Raw genomic sequence first — 13742 nt, forward strand, 5'->3', positions numbered from 1 at the left:
AGTAGTCAAGTATTGTTGGGACCCTTTTGCATTTCAACCCATACTCTTCCAATTCTCCGTTCCTGCAAATCTATACCAGTACTGAACCGCATCTATTTTTAGTACTTTGCCCAATTTGTTTCTTCCTCAGAAAATATTGATCGGCATTGGAAAATGGCAACTCTTTTACTCGCATACAGACACATTTAATATAGATGCCTTTTTCATTTCGTGTGAATCTGTGCTCAGTAATGCCAACGCAAATCGTACCAACGCCCAAGAGTACGAATTTAAATACCCTTCCCCTAATCATCTGAGTACAAGTTGAGCATTATGATGGGGTGAGTTGCAATCATAACAGTATAAGGTGAAGGTTACACAGCCCTGATGGCCCTTGAAATTTTATTGTTGGTAAAAGGGGTTTATTTACCGTGAAAATCCGGACTATAAGCCGCTACTTATTTCCCAAACTTTCAACCATGCGGCTTATTCAGTGATGCGGCCAATTTATGTAATTTTTCTGACGGCCGCCAGCGTCGCTAGAGTACAAAAGGTAAGATTTAGACTGCAACTTCTTATCTTGTGCACAAGTTAGATTAGCGTAGACATATCCTCATCATGCATATTGCAAAAAGAAAGGCACATGACGCAACTTTCAAGCCAAACGCAATAGAGCAGTCCGATATGGAAGGAAACAGAGCTACCGCACGTTAACTTTACTTTGCGAGCGTGTTCTTGAATAAGGGAGCGTAGGACGATGTCTATGTGATAAGGTCTCTTTCCCATACTGTAGGAAGATGACTTTGATGACGTCAGTTATAAGGGGGATGATAAGGATTGTTCACCGTGCTTACTACAATAACGGTATGGTTTTTTTTTAACAGAGCTGTTTACTGTGTTGCAATCGTGTTCCTAGTAGCGTTTTGCTACCCTTCACAGGCACGGTTTGGGATAAAAGTTATAATATTATTATTAAAGCTTTAAAAACTCTCTCGGTGTACCGTCTTTCTTGGTAAATTTGTGTAACCATGTCTAATATGTATTTGCAACTGTATATTTTGGTAATGTATTTATTTTAGAAACGTATTCTGATATGTTTTGTACAAGCAAATGAGAAAGAAGGGGCAGAGCAAACGCGGGCTGACGGGAAGTGGAGTAAAGGTGAGACGTGTTTGTGGACGCGGCCGTCAATAGTGGATATATATTTTTCCCACCCTTACCTTTGGAAATATACACTTTTTTCCTTGGATTACTTTCAATGGGCACCCGGACTCTGCAGGTCTGCATTGAATAATCTTAAGTACCGGTATCATTTTCCGTTCATTTTGCCGGCTGTGTTTTTTTAACTTTACCGGGTATGGGTTAATTTCGTGTTTGTCTTGTCTTTTTTCAATGTGGACGCATGTGGTTAATATACAGGTGTGGCTTGTGTATGGACAAAATCGTTTTCCCCCCCGAAATGTGATTGGTGCGGCTTATAATCAGGTGCGCCCTATAGTCCGGAATTTCTGGTAATCGAAATAAACTTAAGTAAAAATATGTTTTAATAATTCTGGTTTGACCTCTTTAAAATGTGTTTACAAATGTAAATACAGTGTTGCATTGTTTTAAAAATGCAGTAATTCCTCGTTAACCCTGGCTGGTAAGGACCATAACAATTGTTTTTGATAGGTGGATTAAAATCGAGCTAAGAGTCGAAAATAACGCCCAAGTTTTTAATGCAATTTAAAGGTCTGAAATCCTGTAATTTTGGTAAAAGTTTCTTTCTCCGACTTTCAAGACCAATGACTTAGACCTCTGTTTTGTCCTGCTATAGCCGTGGAAGGTCATCTGCCATCTTTGACTTAATATCTGAAATACATTTTCAAAGGGTATCTATAGAACTTTTGACATCAGGGGACACGGCAATGTACAGCTAGGCGTCGTCAGCGTCACTGAAGGTTGACCTCGTGTCTCCTGATAACATCCGCAAGGGGAAGCATATACAGCTTAAAAATTACTGGGCTTAAAATTGAACCTTTGGGAACCCTACATGTAACTTCATGGGTTCTGAAGGAACACTAAGGATGCACTGAGGGCAAAAAGTAGAAGCGCATGGTACAGATGTATTATAGTATATAACAACTTGAAAAGCAGACTTCCAGTTTTTTGCACTTACCTTTTCTTTATTGGCAATTTAATGATATTACAGTGATTGCGCCGTCAGAACCACCAAGTTAATTATAGTAATCTACAGACATGTTAAGAGTGACACTAGTATTCTTGTTATATTGATCCAGAGACCTATTTGCTGTCTCTCTTGTGTTGGTAGTTATATTTTGGATTTTTCAGTCAAGAAGGAAGGTGTCTTTTTTTTTTTTCACCCCCCTGTCAAGTGACTTCATTTTCAATCTGTTTCCTCTGCAATATGTTCCATCAGAGATTAGGCAGCAGCTTTGTAGTGTTAATTCTTCAGATTTCCTGTAGTTTTTCAAACATTTTAGTAGTAATTATATGCTCAAATGTATTCAAGTGCGTTCACGGGTTTGCTGCCATCTATTTTTAGAAAATAAAATAATAATATTAATTTTTTATTTTCTCCTACGTTCAACAGTTTTTGAGCCAATTGAAATTTGAACACGTTTCATTTTTCCACCTGGCTACATTTTGACCGTACTTGCTTTAAAAAAAAGCTATACTTGTAAGAGGCAGATGTAAGCAGTCAGAAATTTGTAGAAATTGAACACAAAACTAAAACACACGAATGACTAGTAGCTACAACCCGAAACTGAGCCTACCTTATTCTGGTTTCCAGCATTTTAAACAAGAGTCAGCTCGGAGAAGGAAGAAACTCTAAAGGAAAGCTTTCCCCTAGTGATACTTAGTGACATCTTCCTGTCATGGCTCTTTTATGCCCCTTTACCACTACACGGTTCTGGCCTTACATGCCTCGCCTCGCCCAGCCTTTTTTGGTTTTCAGTTATAAGAAAGTAACCAGTTCTTAGTCCCTGGAAGCCCGGCCTTAGGCACCCTCGCTGTTGAGACTCTATACTCTGGACTTAAAACGTCATGTGCGTCGCTGCCGACCACTGATTGGTGTGCAACTTTGGCACACTGCTGACCTATTGTCGATTCTGTGAGTGTGCTTCAGTTCGTGCTGAAGATTCGAACCAAAGATTCGCGCCAAATATGATGCTGAAATGACGTCAAGATGCAGCACCGACATATAATGGAAAAGGTACCCAGGGAGAGGCCGGGCGAGGTGCGGAAAGCCAGAACAGCGACTGAAAAAAAGGGGCTATAGAGGCATCTGAACAAATGGTGTATCGTTGACAAATCCAGCCATTTCAAAAGTCTTTACAGTATTGACCTGTGATTCCTAATGGCTGACTTGAAATGACAACAATGCTTTGTCATGTGGAGTATTTATGCATAATTCCCTCGTATTATATAGACTGTCTGTACAATTTCGATTTAATGTTAGGTCGTTCCCAATTTGCTGAAACGACCTGGTACACGGTTTATAAACTATTGTTTAAAATGTTCCGCCATGTTTGAGTAATTGAAACATAAATTGAATTGACATTTTCTGAAAAAAATATTATTGAAAGAAGTGCACAATAAGTTTAAAGAAACACATGAAATTACCAGAAATATTTTTGGAGTAAAAGAAAAAAACATGAAAAACTGAATGTGTATTAGGACTTTAAAATCATGAGCTGTTAATTTGTTAATCTGAAAAACTAACGCAGAACCATATAGTGTGAATTATTTTATACATATCGTTCCAATAATCATGAGGTAATAACTATAAGTTTTTCTATCATTTACACCATCTGCACATTTTTCGTGCTACCATTTTTCTGCCAAGTGATCAGAAAAGTAGGTCAGGATGAGAGGTTAATGCCAAGTCCTCTAATGTCAGTGAGCAAATGTTCTTATAGGTTACTTTTCATAATTTCTTCATATTTTGCCCTACCTCCTTTTACATCAAACTTCAATAGTCAGTGTTACATGTCTGTTGGTTTTGTGCGAATGCACTAAAACAAATTTGTCAAACTCATGCTCCGTTGGCCAAATTGGACCCACCACATCATTTTAAGTTGCTCGTGAGACAATGCTGAAAAAAGCATAAGAGATAAATCAGCTGCATTTATGTCAAACAATGACTTGCTGTTTTAAATATGTTCCAAAAACAACACGCAATCCACCCACTGTTGCTGTATTTGCTGACCACCATTAATAACCCAAAGAACATTGAGGAAACCCATTCAAATGTTATTTTACTTAAAATAAAAGTCACGGACGTTAATGGCGTTACAAAAAAAAAGGCGCTTGGATGTCTTTTGCAGAAGTTTAAAGAAGCTTTAGCTCCTTTCTAGAATACGAAATCTAACAACAAAGTTCCCTCATACAGGTGAACATTTTCGTTTAAAAACAAGCAGAGACTTAAATCATTAAATCAATCTGTAAAATTAGTGTTTTTATGCTATATTGCATGAGTTAAACCTAATAGTAAATAAATTAAATTGTTGTTTTGAATTTTTTTCCCCACAGTTTATAAACATTTAGCAAGATTAAATCTGACCAAAGGAAAACAAATATTGTAGGGAAAAAATCCTAAATAATCATTTTACAAATGAAATCTTACACTCCTAAATCATAATTTAATTGTGAGTTTTGCAAGAAATGGAAAGAAAACCTACAGCCAAGGCACACTTTCTATACTATTATTTACTAGTCTGGCCACTACGAGAATAGATAGATGGATAGATAGATACTTTATTCATCCCCGAAGGGAAATTCACATTTCCAGCAGCATCCCTGAGCTGAGAACAGTACAATAATAAAGCCAAAAGAATGCAATATACAAATACCCAGTGTGACGTGCAAATGCCCACTGTAGCGTGTTATATAGAGTAACTAAATAGTGCTACACAGAATACATATTGCAGTAAGAGAATGTTTTTTTCCAACAATTTAGCCCATAAGTTTGACACCGTTGCACTAAAACTTTAGCATAGTTTAAAAAAAAAAAAGGGTGGGTTAGTTGTCGGGGTGCTCATGCACGCTCAGAAGGTTAATCACTGCCGACCATACCAGGCATTTTTCTGTCTGCATGTTTACACTGCCCTACCGACACTGGGATTTGTGCTGAATGTAGGCCAGCAGAATAACGATTACGTCAAAGGCAAGCAGGCAGGCAGATGCTGGGAGAGAGCAGCTGGTGGCCGTGCAGCTGTGGCCAAGCAGGAGTTTGGTGCTCACATCATTTTGCCAGAGCACCGCTGGCGGTGATCAGGCAAAGACACCGATAGGAAAAGAAAGGTGCCAGAAATGAAGACTGTTCTCAGCTTGCACAGGAAATGGGCCCATGCGGTCAAAACTATACGCATCCTGCAGGGACTCGTGAGTTTTTTTACCTCTATGGTTACATTAAATCAGTTATTGGTCATTGACTGACTTTTGGTCATGAATAATTGATGCAATGTTTAGTAGTGTGGTAATGCAGTTTGTTAGGTTAATTGGATGGTGTCACAGCAAATTGTTGATTTGGATACTTTGGATCAAAACTTGAGTGTTTTGCCAAATTTCAGTAATAGTTAGTTTGGTGTAATTGTGTTTTTGTTTGGTTCTTCCATTTCTCAAAACAGTTTTAAGTTGGCTGCAGTTGTTCTAAAGCAGGGGGAGGCAAACTTTATCATTCTCAGGCCTTTGGTTTAAAAAATGTGCAAAGGGGGCTGGGTCAGGGGGAAAAATGTCTCATGTATTTATTTTTTTGTTTATGCACAATGGTCTAAAAGCTGATACCTATGCAATACATAAAAAAAAGAACATAAGCCAATGCAGTTTTTCTCATTTCCATTGACCTGTAGAAGTTATATGTCATTGTTTATCCGTTTGTAAAGGGACAATTTAGCCCAATTAATTTTTTAAACATTCAAAATGTACAAATATTTTCATATACAGATAAAAAGGTTTTAATTTAAAGTAATAGCAAAGTAATATCTCCCTCTTTTAAGCACTAAATTTGATCTTTTGACTTGAAGAACACAATGCAATAAGGCTACTTCAGTAATGTTGTATTGAATTAAATATAATATTTTGATGAATGGAATTGATTTAAAAAACTAAGTAGAGAAAAATATAGCCAGCTATTTGAATTTTGGCCACGAGCGAAATAATTTTCTTTTTTTATGAGGGTACACAAATAAACACAGGCTAAGATATCCAGGTGAGGGCAATCATATTCGTAACGGTGACATCCATTTTTAAATAAAATAACTTTGGGAGGGTGTTCACGCAAATGTTCTCTGATTGATAAATGGTAGTCAGCAAATGCAGCTACAGAGGTTGGTTTGGAGTGGTACGTGACTTTGAAAACACACAGTGGACATATTTAAAACTGCAAGTTATTGTTTGACAATAAGCAGCTCATTTTTCATATGCCTCTCAGCGGCCAGATTAAATAATATGATGTACCTGATCCGGTCCACAGGCAGTAATTTTGCCCGACTGCTGTTCGAAACAAACCTATTTGGGCGCTTCCGTCAAGCATTAATCATTGGGAAAATTATGAAAACTGAAATACTAGTTCTTTATTAAAGGTAGTCTTGAGTAATAGAACAATTCCTGATGCAGCTCTGCAGGCAAGTCATTCTTTCAGAGCGTGTGGTTGTGTAACAAAGGCACAGACTAATGAAGTGCCTTTGTCATTACGTCACATATTTCATTTTTAAACAGCACTGTAGAATGAAATCACTGATGGTAATCTTACTTTCTCTTTTGTAGAACCCAGTTATGGAGGAGACTGTCTGGGAACAGTACACAGTGACTCTGCAGCGGGTGAGTCCATCTCCAATTAAGTTGGATCTTTTTATTTTTATTTTGAAACCGACTACCTGCTGCCTTTTTGGGATTTGCAAAGCTCATGACAATGAAAACTTGCATGTTGGAGTTAGCCAACCTACTTGTTTTCACCCTCCTAGCCTTAAGATCGAACACACACCATATTTTTTATATAATCCACTTAAATAACAAAAACAAATTGCCAAAAATTCGCAAGTATGCCTTATAATTGGCTGTGTCTTGTCTGTCAGTAAATAAAATTTTAAATGCATAATTACAATAAAATGCTACCTCAACCAGTAACCATTTATGAATGAATATATTTCATAAATTTAGCTGGAAGATGCGTCTTTTAAAACCGGTGTGCCTTATAGTCCAGCAAATATGTTACTTTGTCTCACGATGTTGCTATTACTCAAGTTACATTACATCCAATTTGTAGTTAGTTTGTAAAGATTAGTGGCATGGCTGAGCCAGAGCCTATCTCTGCTGAGGTCTGGTTCTTACATCCTGGATTTGTCGGCAGACAATGCACATAATAATAGACATTGTAATAGCCTGCTACATTACTCCTGCCCTACTAATAAATCGATGTACCTTAAAAAACATTTTAAGAACTAAGAAGTCAGTTATACTTGGTAAATGGTCTGCATTTATATAGCGCTTTTCAAGTCAATGAAGACCTCCCAAAGCGCTTTACAATGTGCTTCACATACACACACTCACATAACCAGCTAGAGTTTTGCTTTTGCTGCTGTAACACTTTCCAAAAGCTCTATAACCAATTTAGACATTAAATTATTGGCATGATGTTACTTAGGCAGCTTTTACAAAAAAACAAGTTGTACAGTGTGCCTTGATAGTTCTATTTCTTTAAAATTGGTTGACATTTTGAGCACCAGCAATTTTATTATGATCGGTGAATCTCATGCTTATTCATAATAGGAAATATGAATGTTCCTCTCGTAAGGACACTATTTTTTACGACGTTTTGTATTTGCATGTGTTTGTTTATAGTGTCCACACACATGGACATACAAGTACACAAATTAAATGCCTACTATTTCATAATGTAAAATTAAGATACTTTTTCCCCTATACATTAATACAAAAGTACTATATTATTTCATGTTTTATTATGACTATATTCCAAACTTGAAGGGACTAGTCTAGCACTGAATAACTGGATGTGGCAATTAATCTACTGTTAAAAAATAGAATACATACACGAGGACTTGAATGCTCTGATAAAGGAAAACTGTTGAAAGACAATACATACAAATAATGCAAGTAAATCTAATTTATTGCAAGTACATATTTTCTGGACATTTTTGCTTTCAATAGCCAGGATGGTAAACAGTGACAAGAAATCAAGAATAGGGAACTGATGAAGATGATAATGATGATGGTACTATAATCAATGTTGCCAAACATAACTAACCACACTTGCATATCCGCAAAAAATAATAATGATAGTAAATTAAACTTTTCTCGCACTTTACTCTGTCATTGTTCTTTCTGAAGCTTATTTTGGTTTTCCTTCCCTTTTCACGAAAAGGAAATGTAGTTTTGGTGCCAAAAATTCAGTGCATCCTTAATTGTTGGTATTGATTTGTTCACACAAAATTGTACATTACAAATTCTTGTTTGGAAATACAAAGCGGGATGCTGTTATGAAAAATCTTGATCCACGTTCTTTACTCTCTGCTGAATTTTGGTCACTGACATAAATTGTTATATTGTGACCTGAAGATTTTTTCCATTTTGTTTTCACATGAGTGGTTCACGGTCCATGGACTTCCAAGGTTTCATTTTTATTTTATCTGGTATGTTGGCAGTGTATTTTATTTACTTATTACACAAAGTTGAAATGATGTGTTTATACTGTATGTATTGGATTTGAAAAAAAAGTATTTATCTGTTGAAGGAGAGCCTGTGCTCCTGAAAATACTATAGAAACTGCAAACATACTATTTTTAGACCAGCAGTGAACATCTGACTCATGACCATGTGTCCCTTGGGATTTTTGTGTAAGGATTCAACAAACACAAAGACCCCAGTGACGATTTATTTATTTTACTACTATATGTGGTTATTTAATTAAAGACGATAATAGTGTTGTCTGATCAGGACAACATTTTATATCCCAATTGAGATATTGATCTTCCCAAAGAATATACAGTCTTCGGGGAAAAAAAAAATCTCATTTTCCCCCGGAGTTAGGATGGCATCATTTTTCCACATGGAATAAAATCACTGCAGTTGCATGCAGCACTCAATTTAGAACTTGGTTGATGCCCTGGTGTCAAGCCCGCAGGAAAAAGGCAAGGAATGTGAAAAAGGTCCTAGAATAACAACACACTTGCGATATATGTACAATACATGTACAACTATATAAGGCAATATTGAACTCAGTCAATTTTATATTCCCTATTTTCTGCACTTTATGGTGCAACATATTATAAGGCTCACCCCAGAAAAAAAATGTAAAAATCTTTGCGAATATAAGGCGCACCGGACACAAAGGCGCACGGAATAAAGAATAAAAAAGCATTGTATTTGTGCATTGATTGAATAGTCGAAATATAGCACCGATCACAATTGCATGACATTGGAATCAATGGTAATCGAACCCTGATCACCGAATCCTATTCATAGAGATACAGACGACACATGAAAAGGCATTAGCTTTATCTCATCATCCCACTCATTTTAATCACTATAGTAAATTGTTGATGTTATTATTGGGCCTGGAAAGGAGAATATTGTCATCAAACTGGCCCTTGGTACTAAAAAGGTTTACGACCACTGAAATACAGTACAAGTTCAGGCGCAACAGTACTGTATTGTACCGCTAACTCGCAAAGTCTTTACAAAGTTCACGAGATTCTGAACTGAATGAAGAGAATGGCATTATTAGAAGTAGTTCGGTCGTCCTAAAGATATAAATGCATGGCTGCATGTATTCAAAACGTTTGGCACTTGCAGTTCTTAGTTTAAGCTGAGAAAAAAAACAAAACTTAATGCTGATTTTTAATCCATTTCTGTTTTCTCATTTTTATAACAAATCTGGTACCGTAACTACAATTAGTGTGATGATTAGATAAGACCTAATGCCTTTTCATTTGTCATCTGTATTCCTAGTGGGGGGGCGACGGAGCGAGTTCCGCTTACGTGACGGAGCGAGTTCCGCTTACGTGACGGAGCGAGTTCCGCGGACGCGACGGAGCGAGTTCCGCGGACACGGCGTCACACGGCGCGACGCGAGAAAAGGCGGCGGGCGTGATCAGGCTAGGAGCCCGCTCGTCCGACGACCCCAGTAGCGCGGCGCGTCGACAGGCGGCCGTCCGCGCGCGGCGGGCGAAAGGCGGCGGTTGTACGCGGGACCCACGTAACTGTGTCGGTGTCGTGCGTATCGCGCCCGAAAGTACCCGCGCCACGGGTTTGGGTCTCGCTCGCGGGAGCAACAGAACGGCACCCGCGGTGCGGCGCAAGTAAAAACCCTGTCGTGAATTTGTCTCCGATCGTCCCGGGCGGACGTGAAATCGCCCAGCTGTACGACTCTTAGCGGTGGATCACTCGGCTCGTGTGTCAATGAAGAACGCAGCTAGCTGCGAGAACTAATGTGATTTGCAGCTGCGATTGGCTGGCAACCAGTTCAGGGTGTCCCCTGCCCACTGCCCGGAGATGGCTGGGATGCGATGAGATGAGGTTTTTTTTTTTTTGTTTTGTTTTTTTGAAGGTGCTCCGCTACTTCGCGGATTTTCACTTATCGCGGGTGGTTTTGGTCTCCATTAACCGCGATAACCGAGGTCCCACTGTATATACAACACTTGTATGAAGAAGTCAATATCAGGAACACTTAATGCAAAACTTTGTATTTGGTGCCTCTTCCATCTATAACAACTTCAAATATCCAGCCTTTTAGTCATAGGAACAAGATCTATCTTTTTTTTCTGTATTCTTTTGGTTTAATTTAATGTTTCATGCCCCTACTGTGACAGCTGTAGCTTTTTCAAGGGGCTATATACTGTAAAGCATGGTAAGGCATTTGCTTAAGATGGGTAGTTACCATGTTATAAAACGGCATATGGTATCTACTCCAAACACATACAAGGGACGGTAATGCACCAAAGCAAAGGACGACAACCACTGTAAAATCCTGAAGAACAACAACACAAATACAAGCGAAGATTACAAAACACACAAATAGTGATTGTGCATGCCCTTGTAAATCCTACACTCTTCAACACAGCAATCTTTCTAATATTTAAATGTACTTAACTGTAAGTAAAACAAAGCCTTCCTCCATTTGTTACTGTTCTCTTCCATACTCCCTCTGACAACATTGGCCATCTGCTCATGATTGAGGGAATTGAATGAATCATTTTTTTTACGTACAGATGGATAGGATAAAAAGACAGGGTTTGCACTGAACTAATCTCTGCCGCAATCTGGACCGGTGGCAGGTAGGCGGTTTGAAATCCCTGACACAGTCAAAGCTTGTGCTGTTTGGTTTGTTCTGTTATGTAGAAGTTGTACTTTTCCTTACACTTTAGATTACATGATTAATCTCCAGTTTATTACACTTTAGGTTACATGAAAAATCTCCAGTTATCAAGGTTTTTGATTACAGTTGCACAGACTACAATTTTCACGGATCTAAGAGCTCTGAACTCTATGCATGAGTGTGGCGCTCACAAATATCACTACACGGCCAAAAATCCCTTTTAAATGCTATCACAATGTCATACAGCCGCGATAATACAGTGTGAGCTGACACACTCCACAAAGATTACTGTGAATCTTTTTTGCTCATACTTTTGACTCTGATAATACATGCAAAATCAGCAAGATTATCATGTTTCATTTTCTTGTTTCCCAGGATCCAAAGATGGGCTTTGGCATCGCTGTATCAGGAGGGCGAGACAACCCAAACGAAGAGAGTGGCGAGACGTCCATTATGGTTTCAGACGTCCTTCAGGGAGGACCAGCTGATGGCTTGTTGTTGTGTGTATTGCTATTTCATTCCTGAAAAAACACTAATAATTATGTAGGTCCCTAAATATTTTACTCTTTGCACTTGTTTGATCATCACGATAGGGCGTGGGCTTTAACCCATGCAAATAGTTGAAAGTCCTCTGATTTATATGACAGATCACGTGGAGTGAGTCTACCCTGTCAATGCAGGCTTGTGTAATTTAATTATGATGATTAATTATGTCATTACAAGGCAAGATATAAATTTGAATTACTCTGCTTTAAGTGCATGGAAACTGGCACTTTGCCCTGCGGTCTAATTCTTGGTTTTAAATTGTTCTCAGTCGTGAGACGATTTTCTGCAATATGAAATTACTTCTTGTTGGAAATTGATCAATCAACTTTTTTTTCACACTCTAAAAGGTTCAGAAAATATTACTTTCACTACACTATTTGGTAGATTCTTACCGATAATCTTTGTTTGTAGCTGCCTACCTTGTAGTGTCTGACTGGTCAAGAACATTGTTGATGGTCACGAAAACAATCTATGTGGCTGTCTCACATCCTCAATCAGACACAAAAAAGTAATGGTTCACAACAGAAACATGTGATGTAATTGTAGTGCGATGTAATATGTCTGAACAGGAGCTGATATAACTTGATTTCTTTTGTCATTTTAAGCTGCTTTATTATTGACTAATTTCAAGTCTGTGGTATGACTAAGTTTTTCACTCTTTTTATTTATGTTTAGTGAGAATGACAGAGTGGTGCAAGTGAATGCTATTCCCATGGATGGCGTCATCCATTCTTTTGCTGTTCAAACACTCAGAAAGTGTGGAAAAGTTGCAAAAATCGTAAGTATTTATGTTGAGTGTTTCAGGTTTACATTAAATGTATTGGTATTCAAATTATATAACATTTATCATGTCACATTGTGAACAAATCTAACTGCAACCCCCCATGGCTGAGGAAAAAGATAATTTATTTTATATAATTGGAGTAGAGGTAAGATCGGACCTAAAGAAAAATCCAGCCCAATCTGACCCAGCCCACGGGTATATAAGCCCGCATTTCGGCGCTGAACTGCAGCTTGGAAGTATGTTACTCAAGTTAAAGTACTGTTACTTCAGGAAAACATTACTCAAGTAGAAGTAAAAGCAGTCATCTAAATAATTACATGATTACATAAACGGCGAAAGGGGAAACCCGGCCCGACTTAATGATCGACATTTAAACCAAAGAGTTGTTTCCATCGTCATAGGTCTACCCACAATACACTTAGAAACCTCGGACAAAGCACTTTACTTTGGACCATGGGAAAGTGTGTAAATTTAATGAGAAATGGCTGTCATACAAACGTTTTTGGCCATGGTTAAAAGCTGTGCCAGGTAATATGTACAAGGCACGATGTATTGTGTGCAAGACGTATATGTGTTCTTCGGTTTTGTTTCAAGTGTTTTTTTTTTCTGACTGAATTTCTGTTTTCTCCGTTTTATAACATTTGTCTCTTGTACCGTCAATAAAAATAATGTTCTAAGGACATAAAATACTACTGATGGCCAAGTGGTTAAGATATGTCACTCTCAACGCCTCTACCTGGTTTTGGTTGCAGTACCTCCGGGAACGGTGCATTCGCAATGATCGCAGCAAGGCTTTAGGGCTAGGACCTTAGCTTGGCCTTTTGGCTGAGAGTAAGTGTCCCGGTTCCTAGGCTTTGTAGCGTATTATGAACTGACCGATAACGGATAATGGATAATGAATAACGAAGATAGATCAATAACCCTTAAACCCCCCCCCCCCCCCCCCCCAGACGTAAGAGGCACAACTCTGCATTTTTGCCGTTTTCCGTTTGATGAACTTGACCAGGCGCCGTAAGCGAACTGTTGGATAACCACAAGCTAAGCGTTAGCTAACGGTTAACTGACAGATAGCTGACCATTTGGTAGTGTGCCCGC

The 13742-nt window shown here is 38.3% G+C and overlaps 1 protein-coding gene across 9 annotated transcripts in view; it reads left to right on the plus strand.

Moving 5' to 3' along the window:
• The window catches only part of tjp2a (tight junction protein 2a (zona occludens 2)), a 73007-nt gene that overhangs the window by 29987 nt on the left and 29278 nt on the right, over positions 1-13742 (plus strand). For 8 of the 9 annotated variants that reach the window (XM_088319612.1, XM_088319606.1, XM_088319609.1 and 5 more), the window contains 3 exons: positions 6751-6804; positions 11693-11817; positions 12539-12641. In XM_088319612.1, the coding sequence (XP_088175738.1) occupies positions 6751-6804; positions 11693-11817; positions 12539-12641 (282 nt within the window). Of the gene's footprint in view, positions 1-5204; positions 5368-6750; positions 6805-11692; positions 11818-12538; positions 12642-13742 lie in introns of those variants that run through there. The other variant, XM_088319610.1, reaches the window with a different exon arrangement.

Source organism: Urocampus carinirostris, chromosome 16 (assembly GCF_059441175.1).
Source record: "Urocampus carinirostris isolate Australia breed hairy pipefish chromosome 16, RoL_Ucar_1.0, whole genome shotgun sequence".
Taxonomy (NCBI): Eukaryota; Metazoa; Chordata; class Actinopteri; order Syngnathiformes; family Syngnathidae; genus Urocampus; species Urocampus carinirostris.